General features: G+C 41.2%; 1 protein-coding gene across 4 annotated transcripts in view; it reads left to right on the top strand.

The window, feature by feature from the left end:
- The first annotated feature begins 1,754 nt into the window (after positions 1–1,754).
- SPIRE1 (spire type actin nucleation factor 1) overlaps positions 1,755–21,349 on the top strand; it is a 183,141-nt gene continuing 163,546 nt past the window's right edge. The window contains exon 1 of one of the 4 annotated variants that reach the window (XM_047697137.1): positions 1,755–2,292. In XM_047697137.1, the coding sequence (XP_047553093.1) occupies positions 1,971–2,292 (322 nt within the window). In that variant the 5' untranslated portion in view covers positions 1,755–1,970. The remainder of the gene's footprint in view (positions 2,293–21,349) is intronic. The other 3 variants (XM_047697136.1, XM_047697138.1, XM_047697139.1) reach the window with 3 other exon arrangements.

Here is a 21,349-nt window from a genome sequence, read left to right as displayed (position 1 = left end):
GGATTTTTCATTTTCTTCATGTCCACATCTTTCCTTCTTCCCTTCAGTTACGATTTATTTATTGCCCTGTACCAGGAGTAGCAAGGGACTGGCTCATGGATTCATTAGTTGATTAATTCATTTGACTTGTGTTTTGTGGAGGGAGTAAAGATAAGGACAAATACGTAAGTGATTTTTGTTGTAGTTGTCCAAGTGCAATGGAACAGCAATATCCCATAAGGCCACGAGATGGTAGTGTTGTCCACAAGAGTAGACCATTTAGCTGTTCATTGTTCAAACCGTTTTAAAGCCCTCTATTTTCAGAATTCACACAGAATCTAAACTTTTAAGGTAGCAAAATTTGGATATGTTTTCCCAGTTTTTCAATCAAAAGATTTTATGTATCTATATATCCATATCTATCCATCCGATCTGTATCATATAAGGAATTAGGCTTTTCTTCTCAAGGTTTGGCACACACAGTGCATTTTTACAATGGGATTATGAACCTATAATATAGCTTAAGGGTGTTTTTGTATCTCTTGTAGTGAAATTATAATAAGGTGATTAGGAAGAAGCTTTTTTCTCCCCCTTTCAATTCCTTACTCTTTTAAAATACCTTTTGCTTTTCTCTCTTCTCCCTACTACTGCTGTATGTACTGTGATATCTTAAGCACTGATAATAGACCCTTGTAATTTTTAGTGCAAGATGCAATGGTTAAGAGCGTGGGATCTAATATTACACACAAAGCTGCCTTAAAAGTTTAATTGGTAGTTACTGTAAATTTCTTATTCGGTTGATATTTTAAACTCTCTCTGGTTCTTAGCACTAGCCTCAGAATGGAAAGTTACCAATTAAATTCGTTTACCAATGAGTGATTATTTTATCTAAGAATGATGTTATATTGCATAACTTAATGAAGTCAGTGAGGTTCTGGGGAGTGCAGTATTTCTTTTCTTCTACGGCTTGTTCCCCTCAGTTCAATGTTGCCACTCTGATACTAATTCCACATCGTCTGAACATACTGGGCTCACTGGACTATGATGAGTGTGATCACTGGAGACATCCTTAGGGAGGAGTTGTGCAAACGTTACAAAATGAATCCGGAAGGACGCTGAAACTAATGTCTACAAATTATTTACAACATGGTTATATCCCAGGCCTTCATCTACGCGCTTGGGATAGGTCAGTGAGCAAAACCCATAAAGGTCCCTGTCCTCAGGGAGCTTACAATGAAAATGGGAGGACCTATTCAATAAACAGTACATCTAAGTAAATTATACGGTATATCGTTGGCCACAACTACCCCAAAAGAGCAGAGGAGGATCCGGGGGATGATGAAGGAGCGAGGCCGGGCGCAGTACGAAGTCGGCTGGTCAGGAGAAACCTTGTGGAGGCTAGAAAGAGGCGCAGGACCCACGCCCAGCGGACCGCCCGGGGGTGGGCGGGAGCAGGCGCGGCGGCAGGGGAAGCCGGAGCCGGAGCGGTTTCAGAGACCTTTATTAGGAATTTGCTACAGGCTGGGTTCGAACTCCTAATTAGCCTCCCAGCGAGTCAGTTCCTGGGGGAATCCAGCGCCAGTGGACTCCCAGCGCGGCGGGGGATCGCTGCGGTCGGCGCGGTCAGCTTGGCGACGGAGCGCACACCCAAGCTGCCTGCGTGCGGACCCCTGGCGGGGCGGCTCCGCAGCCCCGGCCCTGAGCGCGCGGCGAGGCGCGGGGCGGGGCCGGCGGACGCCATCGCGTCGCTACGGGCCGGCGGCAGCGGCGGCCTGCTCAGGACGGCCGCGGCGTCCTCGCCGCTCTTCGCTCGCCCACGGCAGCCGGGCCCTCGCCCAGTCCCCCGCCTGGTCCCCCACGGCGGCGCGCGCGGCCAGGTTGGGCGGGGCGGTTCCGGGGATGAGGAGGTGGCGGCGAGCCGAGACGATGCTCCGGAGCTGAAGAGACGCCGGCACACGGCGCGGCGGCCGAGCGCAGCGCCGACCCGCGGGATGGCTCAGCCGGCGGGCCCGGCGGGCGGCGGGGAGCCCCGGGCGGAGCCGGCGGGCGGAGAGGGGCCTCCGGACTCCGGGGCGGCTGGCGGCCCGCCGGACGCGCTGAGCCTGGAGGAGATCCTGCGGCTCTACAACCAGCCCATCAACGAGGAGCAGGCGTGGGCCGTGTGCTACCAGTGCTGCGGCTCCCTGCGCGCCGCGGACGCCGGCCGCCGCCAGCCTCGTCGCCGCGTGCGCTCAGCCGCGCAGATCCGCGTCTGGAGGGACGGCACCGTCACCCTGGCGTCCGACGACGCGGGAGAGCCGCCCCCCGCCACGGGTGAGGCCGCCGACCTGCGACTCCACCGAGACCCCTCTCCGCGGCCCCTTTTCCCTGGAAGCCCCCGGCCAGGCCCTTCCGCCCCGCGACCCCCACCTCCCATGGGAGGACCCCCTGCGGCCCCATTTTTCTCCCTCGTCTTCCTGGGCCCTGCCCTTCTTCTGTGCGACCCCCACCTCCGACAGGAGGACCCCTACCGCGGCCCCCCTTTTCCCTCGCAATGCCTGGGCCCTGCCCTTCTGCCCGGCGAACGCCCACCTCCCCAGGGAGAGCCGAGAGGAGCAGGGCCTGGGGCCGGCGGGCGGCGGGGACGGTGGTGGTGCTGGCCCTGTGGTCTAGCGGGGGCTCCACGTAGGTCAGAACCGGGGGGTGGGGGGACCGGCAGCGGCACAAAGAGGGGTTGTGAAGAGGGCGTCCGGGCGGGCCTGCGCCCCCCAGTAGGGCTGTGGACCTGCCCAAGGTGCTGGTAATTGCACAGACTGTCATAGGACAGCTGCCCCCGTCTTGTTTGGGAAATGCAGTGGGTTGGGTCCTTTTCATGATAAGCTATGTATACATACTTACATGCCAGGCTGTTTACTTGGGATGTGGTAGGTGCTGTGAAAGGTTCACGTAAGATCTCGTCAAGGATAGTTAATTCTGCTGTCAGGAAAATTACACCTTTCGGAATGAGTAGTCAGCTAATAGTTTTTTTTTTTTTTTTTTAATTTGGTAACAAATTCCTTCAGATTGGAAATATAAAAAGCCCCGAAGAGAATGTTGCTATTTTGGGAGAAACAGGAGGAGACGAAATAATGATTTCTAGCTCTTGGAAGTTAAAAATAACTACCATTTACCTGTGTGTTAAAATTTGTTGCGATGAGAAAACAGGCTTGTCAAGTCAAAAGTTGACAGGATGTCAGATAAACATAAAATGGGTTTTAGTTAGGTTATTGTCTAATGTAAATTCTTCAAGATTATCACCTACACATTATTATGTAGCTAGCGCTTACTCAGAGATGTTATGGTGATGAGGGGATTGATAATAGGTTTCTCCTATCAGTTTTTATATATTTCAGTCTTTTGAGAGGCAAGTATATTAAAAACATAGAGAAATAATCCGCCCTCACTTTTAGAAAGTTGATAGAAATGTCAAAATGCTTAAGGTGAAAGATGTAATTCATTAGTCAGTAAAATGACATTTAATCCAAATCCTTATCTAAATTGATTAAAATAAAAAACATTCAAGATTTTAGTTATCAATTCTTTCACTTCCCATAAACATTAAAGTGTGTGTGTGTGTGTGTGTGTGTGTGTGTGTGTGTCAGATAAACGCATTTTAGAACTTTGACTTATTTAAATCTATTCTTCATAATTCTCTGGAAATTATTTTATTATTATAGTTTTTAGTTTGATGTGTTTATTTTTAAAGTTGGACTTAGTGGGAAATACTTGGTATTATAATTTACTTATGGTGTATTAACATGATATGCAAAGATACGCTTATTATAAAATGAGGCAAAGCAGTGCCTTGGAATCTGGCATTTCAAGGGGGAAAATGGTTGTGTGTAACCCTCTTTTAGAAGCGGCATTCGTAGTGTTGACTTCTGGAAGGAATAAACATGAGTTTACATTCTTTCTCCTGAACTTAATCCCAGAAGAGTATGGTTAAAGTTGTGCTTATGGACCTACGAGTAGTTTAGTTGTCAAGACAGATGTATTCTGGCAGTAGTTAAAAAAAAAAAAATCAGAATCTCATGTTGAAATGAATTATTATTGGGTTTTTTTGTATGATTAGTATGAGTAATAATATCTTGATCTCAGTGTAATACTCTGTCTTCTAGGAGAGAATAAGAGTTTCCCTGCAATCCATCCTCTTCTTCCTTAGTTTGACTCATGATCTCTGCTACCAGTTGTTGAGAGGGAGCCCAACCAAAGCTGTTGATACAGTCTTGAGCACCTTAGGCTTGATCGATTACAAATCTTTAGGAAGTTCTTACTAAAATATTGCTTATGTTAGTTTATTTCCTCTTAGGATTTAAGAGCAGTTGCATGGTTACAGAAGGCACAGAAGTGTCTTCTGAACACTTCATCTTGATTCTTAAAAATGCTGAATAATTTAGTTCTGTGCACATGTATACATTCTATTTTTAAGGAAAAAATATTAATCTTGATACCTCAATTCTAAGAAGTACTTTTTCACTGTAGTATGTTTCATAGGATTGTATGTAGTCAGCGTTCAACAGCATTTATATTTTCACACAGTTTATCTGTTGAGTTATTTCCAGATGGAGGCTTAGGGGATTTAAGGGACTTGCTTATATTCATATTGATGACTTTGAATCAAATCCAGGTCTTTTAACCTCTAGACTTAGAAACAGATTTGGTGTGAATTTGGGTCCTTATGTTCCTCCCCTTCCTAGCTGAGTGACCTTGAATAAGTTCCTTAACCTCCCTTAATTACTGAGTTAAAGACACTTAAGCTCTGCATATACAATCACTGTGAGTCCAGCCTCCTCATCTGTAAAATGAGAATAGATCACTTTTTCACGTGAGACCACTTAAGTGAGATGATGCATGTGAAGTGACTAAAGCAAGGCTTGTTATGTAGCAGATACTGGCTAAGTTCTAGTTTGCTTTCTCCCCTAATTCTGTGTCCTTTTGCACCACTGTTGTGCCTCTGGTCCTGCTGTTCTACATTTTTATTCAAAATTGGGAACACATAATTTGGGTCAGGGTCTCTCATTCTTATTTTGGCTAAATAATTCAGTTTGGGGCTGCCCTGGGCCTGTATAGGATGTTCAGCAGCATCCCTGGTCTCTACCCATTGGATGCCAGTAACTACCCATCCCCTCCCCCAAGTCATGAAAGTCAACAAAGTCCCTGGACATGGCCAGATTTCCCCTGGGGGAGCAAAGTCCTCCCCTGTTGGGAACCATGGGTCTAGCAGATGATGGGTGGTACACAGGGTTGTGTTCAGTGTGGAGAATTGGATCCTGGCTATAATCTTCGAGTGAGTGAGTTCTGGAGTTGGCCACTGTTCCCTCTGCTGCTGAGTTGAATGAACAAGTGGTATCACTCCACTCAGTCCCATAGAAAGAAATAACCCCTCACATGCTTTCTTGACTTGTTTGGGGGTTGAGCGTAGTAGTAATTGATTTTAGTTCTTGTTTACTTTTAACAGTGTTTACCTTTAACAGTTCTTGTTAAAACCGTTTTACAGTGTTGATCCAGAATGTTCATATTCAGTTTGAATTAAATTAGGCATACCTGTAAGAGAAATAGGAAGATGATGAAAGATGTGGAAGGCAGGGAGATGAGACCAAAATGGGAAGACAGTGAAGAACAAGTCATTTTATTTAGCATTATACTTGATTATAATCAAGTGCCATATACTAACATGGCCACAAAAGCAGTGTGATCAAGGATTGAAGGAGATCAAAAGGAGAAATTAGTTCTTCAGAGGATAGCTTAAGAGCAAAAATGATTACATTATGATATAGCATCTTAAGCAGCATGTTTTATGAAGCATTTCTGTGATGACAGAAGGAAACATTGCTTAGAATCAAGAGGGCTTATGATTCGTCTTAGGCGTCTAACTTAACATTTTTATTTTCCCTAATGTTTATGTACTTATAATAAATCTGACAGCTTTATGAAAGTTTCTTATATGCAGGTTGATGAGGTTTTTGCTTTCACACCTTTAATTAACAAGTTAAAGACACTCAGGCTCTGCATATACACAGCCTGCTTGCTCTTTGTCGCCACTGTGCCTCACTGGCATTTGGCAGGCGAGAATTCTACCACTGAACCACCCATGCCTCACTGGCATTTGGAACGCATGTTATTATACACATTATTTAGGAAGTAGTCATTGATGGAATTTGGGTTATATTCCAGACCTTTGCAAGATTAGAACTTTTTTTTTCCTGGGATGCCACAGAGAATTATTAACAACAATAGTATTCCTGCTTGGAACCACGGTATGCTCTCAGCAGCCTCTTAGGCCATAATACTCATCTGGCAAAAATAACTTATTTCAGATTTTGATTTCAAAATCTTTGATGTATCTTTAATGTTAGATGTATAAAGAACATTTAAAAAATTGTGACCGCATCTTGATTTAAAATAATCTTGGATTGGTTATAGGTTTTCCTGGGAGGAACAATGAAAGCCTGCATGCATACTAATAAAGGCATCCCTTGGTATAGGGAACATTTGGGCGTTGTTTGGGATTTGAAAAGAGGACATGATCAGTCAAGCTTCTCAGTAAGTTTCATGCTAATTTGGTGGGAGAAATGGTCTTGAAAAAATATCCTATTTGATTTTAAAGAGAGACCAAATACTTGTGGAGAAGGTTGAAATTAGTGAAAACATGTTTTAAAACATGAATTCTTGTTCATTCTTGGTATAATTCTTTTTTTTTTTTTTAAAGATTATTTATTTATTTATTTATTTGACGGACAGAAATCACAAGTAGGCAGAGAGGCAGGCAGAGAGAGAGGAGGAAGCAGGCTCCCCACTGAGCAGAGAGCCCGATGTGGGGCTCGATCCCAGGACCCTGGGATCATGACCTGAGCCGAAGGCAGAGGCTTTAACCCACTGAGCCACCCAGGTGCCCTCTTGGTATAATTCTTGAGTGTTAACATCCTGATTATCAAATGAAAGGAATATTTGAGATTTATGTATTATGTGTCCAGGGTAGAGTTTGGGGGTGAATGATGGTATTAGGGGTTGGTGAAATGTCTTATCAGGTGTAGTAATATGTAAGAATTATTCTATTTGTACAATATCTCCCAATATGTCGGGCTAATTAAAATGTAAAAACATGCAGGGATGCCTGGGTGGCTCAGTCTGTTGAATGTCTGCCTTTGGCTCAGGTCATGATCTCAGGGTCCTGGGTTCAAGCCCTACGTTGGACTCCCTGCTCAGTAGGGATCTTCTTCTCCCTCTTCCCTGGCCCCCTTACCCCAGTTCATGCCCTCTTCCTCTCTCTCTCTCTCAAATAAATAAATACAATATGTTTTTTTAAATGCACTGAGTTCTTACCGTGTGCAAGCAATGTTCAAGTTTCTGTAATGTAAAGATAAAAAGTTCTAGTCATGGAAGAAGAGAAATAAAACATAAACACAGCCGTTAAGTCTACCATGAAGCTAATGCAGCTTCAGCTCTGATCCCACTCATTTACATAGGCTGCTTCTAGGCCCCTGCACACAATACGCGCAGATGGTCATTTGCAAAATTAAGGTATTTTAGCCATAATTGGTAAGATCGCTGTCACTTTTGACTCCATTTTACCCTCCAGCATACTTCTAGTTATGTTGGATTGCGTGGGAGTAGCCACAGACATTTCTGGGAAAATTTTTGAAATAATGCTTTGTGGTTTGTATCTGTTTTTCTGCCCTATGCAAAGGAAAACAGGGGAGTTTGGTCATATACAGATATGGGTATGTAAGTAATTGGGACTTTGTTGGGAAGCTGTTAGCTTCACCAAGACTTTTGACTCAACTTTAAAAGAAAACAATCATTGGTCTACCAGGGACTATATGTTGGTAAGAGATGACGAGTCACACTGCCTGTTTTATTTGTATGGTCAAAATCACTTTCCTTCATCATAAATTCTATAAAAGGGCAACAGTTCCCTTCCCACTTTCATAATATTGTCATCAGAGCCATATTATGTTTTTCAATTGCTTCCTGTTGGCTAAGTAGAAAAAAGAGAAACTGTTCTCTTCCAGATATTTGTTTAAAATTATGAGGAAAATATTGCCTGTTGCCAAGTATAGTGGGTTTTTTGGAGTAACTTTTTATTTTGAGATAATTTTAGATTTACAGAAAAGTTGCAAAGATAGCACAGGAAATTCCTCACCCAGTTCTCCTAATGTTAACATCTTATACTAGTGTGGTGTAATTGTCAAAACTAAGAAGCCAGCATTGGCACATTACTATTAACTTCAGACTTTGTTTGGAACTATTAACCCTGGATTAGTTAACTTTGGACTTCATATTTCTATGAACGTCCTTTTCCTGTTTCACAAATCCATCCAGAATACCGTATTGCATTTAGTTCTCATGTCTCTTCTGGTCTGTTATGATTTCTTACACTTTCCTTGTTTCCCCTAACTTGACAATCTTGGGAAGTACTGGTCAGGGGTTTTGTAGACTGTCCTTCCATTTAGGTTTGCCTGATGTTTTCTTGACTAGACTAGGGTTATGTGTTTGGGCAAGGAATTACCACTGAGGGGAAGGCTCCTCTCATCACATAGGATTGGGACCCATTATATCCACACGGCACCACTGGTGATATGCACCTTTGTTTGCCAGGTTTCTTTGCTAAAGAGTTACTGTTTTTACCTTTTTCTATATTCTCTTCTTTGGAAAGGAGTCATTAAGTCCAGCCTGCATTGGAGAACGTGGCCTCCTCTAGGAGAGATGAATTAATATTGTTATTATTACTTAATCTTATATGAATTCATTTTAATATAATTTAATATTATTGCTTAATATTATTTGGAATTCTTCCGTAAGGAAGATTTGCCCCCCCCCCCACCCCCGTTTACTTATTTATTTCTATCATTCTGGGATCATGTATATTTTAGACTTTGTTATTCATTACCATGTTATTTTTTTGCTCAGATTGTTCCAACTGTGGCCAGTGGGAGCTCCCTTTAGGTTAGCTCCTGTGCCCCCCCACTTTTTTGCATTTTTTAAGATTTTATTTATTTATTTGGGAGAAAGATCGAAAGAGCACAAGTAGGGGGAGCAGCAGAGGGAGAGAGAGAAGTGGGCTGGAATCATGACCTGAGCTGAAGGCAGCCACGTAACTGCTTAACTGACTGAGCCACCCAAGCGCTCTCCTATGTGCCTTTGATATCCAGCCATCCTTTTGTGTTTTTGAGCATGTCTTCACTTTCTGGCACTACAAGATGCTTTAAGGCTTACGATGTGTATTTTTTTGTCACAGTCCTACAATCAGACATAACTCTAAGGAGCTCAGCACTGGTTATGCTTGTTGATAGTGGGGTTGTTTTTCATATGCAAGAAGAATTGAAATATTACGAGGTTTAGTTATTTTTAAATTTTTTAATTTTTTAATTTTTTTTGAGGTTTAGATTTTTGTTAGATTTATGAAGTATCTCTTTCTGGTATCTCACTTTTATTGGCCTGCCTACCATGCTCATCCTTTCAACAGTTATGTAATGAATACCATAGACCCAAGTTGAATAGAGAGGTAAAGAGAGAGCAGTCTGTACACACTGTTTATCAGAAGAGAGACATACCTGGGAATGAAAGCCAGAGCAGCCTATATTGGGGATATCAATTGGATATACTAGTGCTGAGGGGAGGTCAGTGAAATGTGGCCTAGACTCAAGTGTGGATTGACTGAGGTATGTATATGGTCGAGAACTGGTTTGGACAAATCTTGTGGTCATTGGCCTTCCTCTTATAAGCCCTTGTGGATACTCTGGGCTAGAGGTGTCCCTAAAGCTGCAGTAGAACCCTGAAGAATGTTGGTGATCAGCCACATTTGAAATAGTTCCCCATTTTGTAGGCATACATTTTCATTACTGCTCTGCAGTATAGCATGTGGATAAAATATACTCTTGTGATATGTTCATAACAGGTCTTAACCGAACAAACAAAAGAGATGAAAACCAAATTATCATTGGGCAAATGGTTCTTGTTTTTGGCCAACTATTTCAGACTGTTGCATGGGATCGTGAATACTTTAAGGACCAGAAAAATACTGATTTATATAAAGCAATGCAAACTAATTGGGAAAGCTAGTAATATTTTCCCTAATTCAAACTTCTGTCTACACAAAAGTTATTTTTAAGTGGTAGTATAACAGGGTCAAGACAAGGTAAGATCTGTTTATTCATGCATTGAATTTATTGAGCTTATCTCGTTCAGCCTTTGCCCTTCTCAGGTCAATATCTCATGGCATTCTATTGATGTTTAGGTGTATGAAGGATAAACATTCCACGACACCCTGTTCTCTTTTGCTGCTGGTATTGCCCTTATCATACAAAGAAAATATATTAAGAAGATGTCCCATCAAATTTTTAAGCAATTTATAAGCAAATTTCAACTAGTTGTGTAAGAGTTCAACATTATTGTTTTGTTTAGGCACATTTCATGTAGTTGCATGAGAGTTCAGTAGGTTTTTTTTGTTTTAGTGATAATAGCCTGGTAATGAAATGTTGGTTAGGATTTCTTAAACATTTTTTTTTTGGTATCTTGTATTCATTCAGTCTTTGGCCACTTTTCTTATGTCTAAAAAAATCATTTCTTTTGACATTTCCCTCTCAAAACTTATTTTTTTGGTCGTTTCCCAGTTTTTCTCAAATTTTTCCTTTTTTTGGAAGTTCAGCATACCTACAGAAAGGTGCACAAATCATTAGTGACACAACCATGTAAACACCAAGCTGACTTTGAACAAAGGAGCATTACAAGTAGGCCACACGTCTTCCACATATATAATGGTTGTCTTAGTTTTTATCACCACAGATTGGGCTTACTGGTCTGTAAACTATGTATATAATCTTACAATATGTGTTTTTTGTGTCTAGCTTCTTTTGTTCAACATTGTGTTTGTGAGATAAATTACTTGTTATTGCATGTAGCTCTAGTTTGTTTTCATTGCTGATGGTATTCAATTGTATGAAAATACCGGAATTGGTTTACCCAGCCTGCTGTGGGTGGTCATATGAACTGTTTAGAGTTTTAGCTATTATTTTAAACAACACCACTATAAACTCTCTTGAATATACATATGCACTTCTGGTAGGTATATATCTAGTAAAATTGCTGGATTGTTGCACGTCTCTTAAGTTTTAGAAGGTATTGCCAAGTAGTTTTCCAAAGTGGTTTTTCAGGTCTTACTAGCAATGTGTCTGTTGTAGCACATCCACCATACTATTTGGCGATGTCATTAAAGATAAAAGTTTACCTATTTTTGGAAGGGATGTAATGGTACATATCTCATAATGGTTTTGAGTTGCATTTATCTGATGGCTGATCATGTTGAGTGCCTTTTCATATGTTTATTGGCCATGATGATATCTCTTCTGTGAAATTCCTGTTCAGGTCTTTTGACTATTTGTCTACTATTTTCTTTCTCTCTTTTTTTTATTATTAACATATAATGTATTATTTGATTTAGGGTTACAGGTCTGTTTCAGGGGTACAGGTACAGGTTTACAGCTCATCAGTCTTTTTTTTTTAAAGATTTATTTTATTTTTTTTTTTTGACAGACAGAGATCACAAGTAGGCAGAGAGGCAGGCAGAGAGAAGGAAACAGGCTCCCTGCTAAGCAGAGAGCCTGATGCAGGACTTGATCCCAGGACCCTGGGTTCATGACCTGAGCCCAAGGCAGAGGCTTTAACCCACTGAACCACCCAGGCACCCCTACAGGTCATCCGTCTTACACAACACACAGGGCTCACCACAACACATAACCTTCCCAATGTCCATCACCCAGCCACCCCATCCCCCCACCTTGCTCCCCTTCAACCATGCTCATTAGTATTTTTTTCTTATAAAACATATAAAACATAAATTTTACCATTTTAACCATTTAATTAAAGGCATTAATTGCATTCACAGTGTTGTACAACCATCACCAGTATTTCTGTTTATAAAATTTTTCATCACACAAACAGAAACTCTACCCATTAAACAGTAACTGCACATTCTCAACTTCCCCTGAGCCCTGGTAACCTCTAATTAATTTACATATATATTTTTTGTCTTATATGTTATGATTTTTACATACTCTGAATACAAGCCATTTGCCAGTTATATATATTATAGACATCATCTCCAACTCTGTAGCTTTCCTTTTCATGTTAATGGTATGTTTTAATGAGTAGAAGTTTTGATATATCGCATTTTTATTATCATTGAATTCAAATATCTTTTTGATTTGCTTTGTGATTTCTTTGATTTGTGCATTATTCTGTCCATTTTTACTTATATATGGAGGCTGTATTATCAGGTGCATACCCAATTAAGGTTATGATATTTTCATGGTGGTTTTACCCTTTTATCAATGTGGCTATAGTCGACATGTATATGGTTACACCAGCGTTCTTTTTTTTTAAACACCAGCTTTGTTTGATTAATCTTTGCATGGTGTATTCCTTCCCATAATTTTACTTTCAAGTTTTTAGTATTCTTATATTTAAGGTGTGTCTTTTACAAGCAGGATATATTTAGGATTTGTTGTTTATGTAATATAATGATCCTTAATTTTCATTTTTTTAAAAGATTTTATTTATTTATTTGACAGAGAGAGAAAGAGAGATCACAAGTAGGTGGGGAGGGGTTGGGGGAGCAGGCTCCCTGCTGAGCAGAGAGCCCGATGCGGGGCTTGATCCCAGGACTGTGAGATCATGACCTGAGCCGAAGGCAGAGGTTCAACCCACTGAGCCACCCAGGTGCCCAGTGATCCTTAATTTTAAATTAGATTCCTTATTCTGTTTATATTTAATATAATTACTCGGGTTTTAAAGTATACCATCTTCCTACCTGCTTTCTATTTGTCCCACCAGGTCTGTATTCATTTTCTCTCCCTAACTTTCTTTTTGGTTAAGAATTTTTTGAATTGCTAAAATTTTCTCCTTTCATTAGTTTGCTTATTGTATATTCCCTTACTATTCTGTTCGTTGTTACTTTACAACAGGTATTGTTGAATTTTTATTAAAGTATATATAAATTACTTACTGTAGTACTTTCCAGACAGTGCGAAGATCTTAGAACATTCTAACTTCATATATCTCCTTCTGTTGTTTTATGATTGTTGATGTGTATTTTAGTTTATCATAGGTTTTACATATAAGACAATATTTTTGTACAATTTAGTATTCATGTAGATTTTCCCACATGTTTGCCCTTACTATGTTCTGTGTTTCCCCCTGCATTACTTTCTTCTAGGATCATTTTCCTCTTGCCTGAAGAACTCTTTAATATGTACTTTAGTGCAGATCTGCCACTGTTAAATACACTCAGAATTCAGTCAAAAAGTGGCTTAATTTATTCAGTTGAAAAAAAGGAAAGCTGGTGTAACCATATACATGTCAACTCTAGCCACATTGACAAAGGGTAAAATCACCATGAAGATATTATAACCTTAAATTGGTATGCACCTAATTAATTAATTTATAGAAGGAGAGAGAGGTGGAAGGAGGGACAGAGGTAGAGGGAGAATCTAAGCAGGCTCCATACCCAGCACGGAGCCCGATGGGGGGCTCCGTCTCATGACCCTGAGATCATGACCTGAGGCAAAATCAAGAGTTAGACATCTAACCCACTGAGCCACCCAGGCACCCCTCTTTTGTCTTTAACAACAAATTTTAATGAAGATGTAACTCATAGAAAAGTACGTAAATGATGAATTTTCACAATGGGAACACACTCATGTAACTAGAATACAGATCAAGGAATAGAATGTGATTAGTATTCCAGCAGAACTGTCTGTGAACCCTTTCAGTCACCAACCACCTCAAGCGTCACCACTGGTCATGACTTCTGACACCGTAAGTTTTGTCTATATTTGAATGTAGGTGTATAGAATCAAGTAGTAGTATGTTACCTAGTGTCTAACTTTCTACTCTGAACTTTCTGAGATTGATCCCTATTGTTGCAAATATTTGTAGTTTGTTCATTCACAGTTTAGTACCATATTCCCTTGCATGAATGAATATACCATAATTTACCCATGGATGTTTGATTTTTTTGGATCTTAGATTTGGGTATTCAGTTATTGGGAATTATGGATAATGCTGTTGTGAGCATGAGTAAACATGTTTTTTGGTGAACAAATGTAGCATTTGAGTATATACCTGAAAGTGGAATTGCTAGTTCATAGTGTATGGGTATTTTCAGTGTTAGTAGATACTCCCGAAAGTTTTCCAAGATGATTGCACCTTGCAAACTTTATTTTATTTTTAATTTTAATTTTTTAAAAGTTTTTGTTAATTCTAGCTAACATACAGTGTTATATTAGTTTCCAGTGTACAAATAGAGATTCAGCAGTTCCGTACATTACCTGGTGCTTATCAGGACAAGTGCCCTCCTCAGTCCCCATCACCTGTTTAACTTATTGCCCCACACACCTCCTTTGTGTACCTCACAAACTTTAAAAAATTAAAACCAATCTGGGATATTGGTATAAATTCAATAAGGATTTGACTGGTGTCATTTATATGGAAAGTCCATATCCCTACTAATAGTGCGATTTGCAGGTCCATATTTAGTTTCTGAAAACTAATTCTCTGTCTTTTTTCCTCATATTTCCCATTTTCCTCATGGCCTAGTCTTAACTAGAAGCCAAATTTCTCTCTAGTATATTCCTTTAATACCTTGTACTTTTGAGAGATAAAGATGTATATAGGTATAGGTGATGAGTAGGGGCAGAATGCCACACTAACAGTCACTACAGGTTGTCTTGTAGTTCTTGTCTTGGTTCCTGGATTTTAGTGATAATACCATATTAGAGGAATCTCCCATTACACCATTTCATTTCTTCATTTCATCAGTACTTGAGTGCCTTCAAGTGCACTGTACTAGATTTGAAGACACAAAGATAAATAAAGGGCACCCATGCCTTCAAGCAGATCACAGGTACATAAACTAACATTTACAGTATAGTTGCAGTAATTCTGAAGTAGTAGAGGCATGTACAGAAAGCTGTGTGAGCCCAAGGGTGAGGGTACCTGACTGCTGCTATGACAGAAGTCCGGTTTCACAAAGGACACTGGTTTTTTGGAGAGGCCTTGAAGGATGAGCAGTGGGATAAACGGAGGACACTTAGGCAGAAGCAGAAATGTGGAAGAGCTATTCAAAGAACAGTAGTATGTGGATTGTAGACTGGCATTCGTGCTGACGCCCACTTCCCCATACCAAAAGCAGACACTGTTAAATCGGTCATTGCATCTTTGCTGCTAAATTTATCAGCAGCTTCAGAGTTCTCAGCTGTGTTTCAGTCAGCCACTACCAATTATTTGTGGAATTGGCACGTGAAGTTGAACCTGTTTGTCTTCTTTGCAGTGGGCGTCCACTGTGCCTGGAGCATAGGATGTGTGGGGGAGTGGTGGAGAATGAGGCAGGCCAGAAAGGTATGTTGACCGGGACCAGGTTATGAAGGACATTTTTGTGCCACACTGTTGAGTTTGTATTTTTAGCCTGTATGGGCCAATGGAGTGCCATATAAGGCTTTTAAGCCGGAAAATGATGTAAGCAGATTACTCTTTTTGGAAAGAAAACCATGGGAGTTTTGTAGACAGTGGACTGAATTGGGTTAAAACAAGGGCAGAGATAGCAGTAGGGATTTCATACTATCTTTAGATCTTAGTAGCCTTGAAGTTGCCTAACCAGTTGGGAGTATTTTGGCTCTTCAGATAGGAGATGGTGGAGGTCTGAACGAGGGCAGAAATGGGGAGAAAGAATCAGATTGAGAATAATCTAGGAAATAGTATAGGACATGGCCCTTTAATTTTTGGTGTGGGGCTGAGAAAGAGGAAGAATCTTAGAAGGCTCTCAGACTTCCCACCTGGGTACGTAGCTGCTGGGAAGGCAGGAGAGGCAGCATAGGGTGGGAAGATGATGACTTACACTTGTTAGAAATTAAATTGGCCTGGAAAAGATATTTTTCCAGTGGAGTCATATTTATTCCTACCAAGTTCCTTTGCTCTTTCAGAAGGTTGCAGATCAACTGTTGAATGTCACATGGTAACACGGATACAAGATGTAAGAGTAGGCAGCAGAAGGTGTGGTTTTAATTCTCAGCTCTGACGCTTGTTATTGTAACATATTTGGGTAAGTGAATATGGGTGGCAGTTATGGTGCTATGACGTAAGGCACTTGTGTTTAGAGAGAAGTACCTTAGATGCCTCTCTGGCAGGGTTTCTGTTGGCTAGGATGGTCTCATTCATGGTCAGACGCCAGAGGGAGAGAGGAGATTCTAGGGAGAATAACAGTGGAGCCTATGAAATGCATGAAAACCAGAATTCTCTATTTGATAGGAAATACAAAAATGTTTGGGATTGGCTCTTGCTACTAGACCTCTTTTTATGATTTGGATGGGGAAGTTCTCCTCCACGTTCTCCTTATTCTTGAATAAAGTGATAGAGTGCTGTGTTCTCAGTGTATTTTTGAGGTCTCATGAAATTTAAGCAATGAATGTTTGAATTAATATCACTCAGGAAAAATTTTAATCCAAATCTACACTGTTTATAAAAAGAACCACAACTTCCATTATCCTGTTCTCTAACACAGGAGTGTCAGGAATGTGGCTTCTGCATTGTCACTCCCTTCTATTCCCATGGCAAACATTGCTAAATGGTCACGGGTACCTCCCACCCCATACTTGCCCTCACAGCTCTTTTGAGGATAGCAGTCTAGACTGTCACTACCATTTAGTGTCAACTGGCACAAGAGATGAAACCTTTTTCCTCTACAAGTTTTAAGTGTTGCCAAATTACATAAAATAGACAAAGATAATACTTGAGTTTTATTGAAAAGTTATGCTAAAATTATTTTTTACTGGAAGGTACTTGATATTTAATGATATTTGTTCTGTGAGATGATATAAAGTTTAGCTAATTAAGGTTGCTGAGTAGAAAAAGAAAAATAACACTAATAATTAAGAAAACATATTTTTTAAAGTTTTATTTATGTAAGTAATCTCTACACCCACCCCCAAGATCAAGAGTCATATGCTTCTCTGATGGACCCAGCCTGGCACCCCTAGAAAACATATTTTTAAAACGTTCCTTTCACAGCAAGATCAGTTATGAATTGGCCACTCTAGTACCATGGAATAGTTTGGGAGGGTTTGGGGTCTGGGCCATACTTACTCCTAGATTAGGGGTGGCCATCATGGTGGTTAGGCCTATCCTCATGGTGGGATGGAAATCAGGGGTGTTTGGTGCAGCAGCCAGGCCCCAACAAATCCACTCATCATCTGATGAGCAAGCAGAGCCAGAAAGGGCAGACAGTAGCTGCAGATAAGAGCCAGTTAGTGGTCTTCTGCCTGAGAAGTCTGGTAGTTGGTTTTAGCTACTGATATGACGTCCAAGGGCTAGATTCTAGTCCCTAGGAAAGTGATGGGCAATAATAAGCCATGTTTTGGGGGGCACCTGCATGGCTCAATTGGTTGAATCTGAGTCTTGATTTTGGCTCAGGTCATGATCTCTTGGAGATTGACCCCCCACATCTAGCTCTGTGCTGCTGGCCTTGGAGCCTCCTTGGGATTCTCTCCCTCTCACTCTGCATTCCCCAACCCCACAAAGAATTTAATCCACTTTTCACCAGCTCTTCCAAAAAATGTGATGTCTTTATGCCTCTACACTTCTTTAAAATAATAAGATTATGGTCCAGATCCTACAAAATGTGATCAAATATATTATTCGTATTGATTAGTCAGGGATTCTTTGTCCTGTTAAGGGGCACATATTTTTTTTCCTTTACCCACATTTATTAGTCATGAGCAGTGGGTAAGTAAACCAAAATGGTACTTAGAAAGTTTGGTTTTAGGGACACCTAGGCGTTAGTTAAGTGTCGGCCTTCCACTTGTGTCACAATCCCAGGGTCCTAGGATTGAGTCCTACCTTGGGAATCCCTGCTCAGCAGGGAGCCTGCTTCTCCCTCTCCCTCTGTCTCCCTATACCCCCCAACCCCCCACGCATGGCTCATGCTCTTTCTCTGGCTCTCTCTCAAAAAAATAAATGAAAATTTTAAAAAAGAAAGTTTTAATATTCCCAAACTTTCCCCACTAGAGCTGGCCCTGTGCTTCACTCTTTGGCATCCATTGCTTCCTAGTCTCTCCCTTACTGAGGTAGGGGAGAATGTAGGACAGCTGGGTGGGTCAGCAGCCTGGGTAACTGGTCACAGTTCTCTGGCCTTCAATGAGTCATTTCTTTTGTAGAGCTTGAGCCTCCTCAGCTGTAAAATTGAAGATTTTACACCAGCATTACAATATGTTTGACCTATATAGAGCAAGTATTGATTAATTATAAGTATTAATGAGATGTTTCATTAACAATTTTCTTAGAGTTTAAAAGAACATTGTGGGGGTTGATTTGAATGGCATGTTGCTTCTAGAAATGTTCAGGGTAGTTTGGATGTATGCCTTTGTCTTTGACATATTTCTGGCAGAGATATTTGGAATAATTCCACTGCTCTTAGCATTTCCCTTAAGGTTGGTGTCTTGTAAAAATAGAAATGACGTTTTCAACCAGAGATGTTCAGGGTAGGGAGCTGAAAAATTATAATAACCAGAATCATTCTTAGAGGGCTGTCAGTTTGAGAGGGAGCACTTGGGAGGTAAGCCAATGCCCTCAAAGGCCTTCACTGGCAGTCAGAGGAGACCACTGAACTCCCCCAGGGAGACAGGTGAGAGGGTGAGGGGAGAACAGGGAAGGGTGGGGACAGAAATGCCTCCCTGTGAGTCTCCTAGCTTCAGAAAAGTTTAACAAATTTATGGAAGGTCAGCTGCGTGCTCTTCAGGTTGACACTGCGTGCAGACACAGGAGACCCCTAGAACTTACAGAGATTGGGTGGCCGGCTTTGCACCTACAGGCCAAGGCATGGGTGCGGGTTTCTTCAATTATGCTAGGTATAGAAGGAGCCAAGTGATCTGTTCACTTACAGCTTTTTGGGTTTGGAAGACAAGGGTCTTTTGGCTTATTTTCTCCTAGGAGAGAAGGCTCAAAGACTTAATGGTAATAGAGCTATTTATTTTATTATTATTTTTTTTAAGATTTATTTATTTATTTGACAGACAGAGATCACAAGTAGGCAGAGAGGCAGGCAGAGAGAGAGAGGAGGAAGCAGGCTCTCTGCGGAGCAGAGAGCCCGATATGGGGCTCGATCCCAGGACCCTGGGATCATGACCTGAGCCGAAGGCAGAAGCTTAACCCACTGAGCCACCCAGGTGCCCAATAGAGCTAATTTTAAGTGCTTACTCTTTGACAGGCAGTGAGCTGAGCAGTTTTCTTGGAATATTACTTTTGATCATCACAACAATTCTATGAGATAGGTACTCTTCTTTTTAAAACTTTATTTATAAAGATTTCATTATTTATTGACAGAGAGAGAGAGAGAGAGAGAGATAGCACAGGCAGGTATAGCAACAGGCAGAGGGAGAGGAAGAAGCAGGCTCCTCCCGAGAAGAAAGCCCCATGGAGGACTCAGTCACAGGACCCTGGGATCCTGACCTGAGCCAAAGGCAGATGCTTCCCCGACTGAGCCACCTGGGCACTCCATAAAGATTATTTATTTATTTGAGAGAGACAGTGTGCAAGAGAGAGAGAGAGAGCAGGAGAGGGGGAGGGGCAGAAGGAAAGGGTGAAGCAGGCTTCCCACTGATCAGAGAGTCCAACAACTCTGGGCTCCATCCCAGGACCCTGGTATCATAACCTGAACCTAAGGCAGATGCTTAACAGGCTGAGCTATCCAGGTGCCCCACGATAGGTACTCTTTTTAGCCTCTGCCTTACAAATGGGAGACTAATGTGTAGAGGCCATTTAGCCAGCAGCCTACCTGGGATTCAAGTCCCAGAGTCTGGCCTGGAACTCTTGCTCCTAACTGCTGTGCTCTATTGCCCTTGTACCAGTGAGCAAGTTCTTACTCTGGGACATTCTGCATGGGATTAGACTGTATACAGGGTAGCCTGGGGTTTGTCTTTGGGATGGTGAGAGCTTGTCATATTGCTTTGACCTTTTCATGGTCTGTGTATTCATATCCTATAACAAGTCACCGTTAATGTCGCGGCTTTAAAACAACACAAAATTATTACCTTAAAGTTCTGGTGATTACTCTTCTTTTTAAAACTTTGTTTATTTATAAAGATTTCATTTATTTATTTGACAGAGAGAGAGAAAGAGCACAGGCAGGTATAGACCTGAAAACGGATCTTGTGGGCTAAAAACAAGGTATTTGCAGGGCTTCTTCCTTCTGGATGCTGCAGGGGAGAATCTGGTCCTTTCCTCTTTCAGCTTCTAGAGACTTTCCACATTCCTTGCCTTGTGTCCCCCTTTTTGCATTCACATGGCTCCAGTCTTTGTTTTCATCATCACGGCTCCTTTTTGGACTCTCCCGTCTCTCATAAAGCTGCTTGTGGTTACATTGGTTCCGCCTGGATAATCCAGCATAATCTCCCATCTCTATCTAGAGCCTTATCTTAATCACAGCTGCAAAATCACTTTGCCATGTAAAGTAGTATATTCACAAATTCTGCAGACTTTACAGTCTTTTTATTTGTGAGTTGATTATAGAGATTGCCATTTCAGGCTTTCTTATTTTCAGTTTTGAGTAATAACTGATGAAACGTCACTTCCCACCACCCAGCCTGAGCCATTGTTGAGCTCCAGCTGTTTGATGCCTGTCACTAAGGAGTTGGGGGCAAGGTTTATGTGAGGAACCTCTGCAGAGAGGTACAACGTAAAAGTTAGCGGCTTTTAAAGATCTTAAGTGTAAAAATGAGTGAAATTTTATGACTTTTCATAGGACTTGGCTACTTTTTCATTTCAAGATCAATACCTCTTTTACATGGTTGTAATCCTAGTGAAGATATTTTGCTATCCCTGTTTTCCTTAGCACTCAATTTTAGTTTATCTCTATCTCTCGTCTTTCCACAGGGTTAAGAGCAGTAAACTTAGCTGCCATTTGCTGAGCCCCTCCCTGCAGGAGGCATCAGGCAGAGCCCCTCAAAACATTTTGTGTTTCATCTAATTTTCACATAAGCCTCATGAGGTAGATACTATTCCCTTTTTTTTTGTAGTTGAGAAAGTGGAAAACTCTGGGAAGTATTTTACTTAAAGATCACATCACACAATTAGTTCAGTATGGCACTGAGATTCGAACCTGGGACTGCACAAGTCTAAAGACTTGCTCTTCTGCTTCACTGCCTTGCCAGGGCATCTAAGGGAAAGCTTACTTAAACTCTTGGTTAAACATCAACCGTTGTGAAGAAGAAAATACATTAGCACAGGGCTCTTGTGGCAGTGGAACATTAAATTTTATTTCATTCTTCCTGACAGGCCAAGAAAAGGAACTTAATGAACACACAAT

Source organism: Lutra lutra, chromosome 12, assembly GCF_902655055.1.
Source record: "Lutra lutra chromosome 12, mLutLut1.2, whole genome shotgun sequence".
In the NCBI taxonomy this organism is placed as follows: Eukaryota; Metazoa; Chordata; class Mammalia; order Carnivora; family Mustelidae; genus Lutra; species Lutra lutra.
Note: the sequence above shows the minus strand (reverse complement) of the source record. Positions and strands in the feature narration are given on the sequence as shown.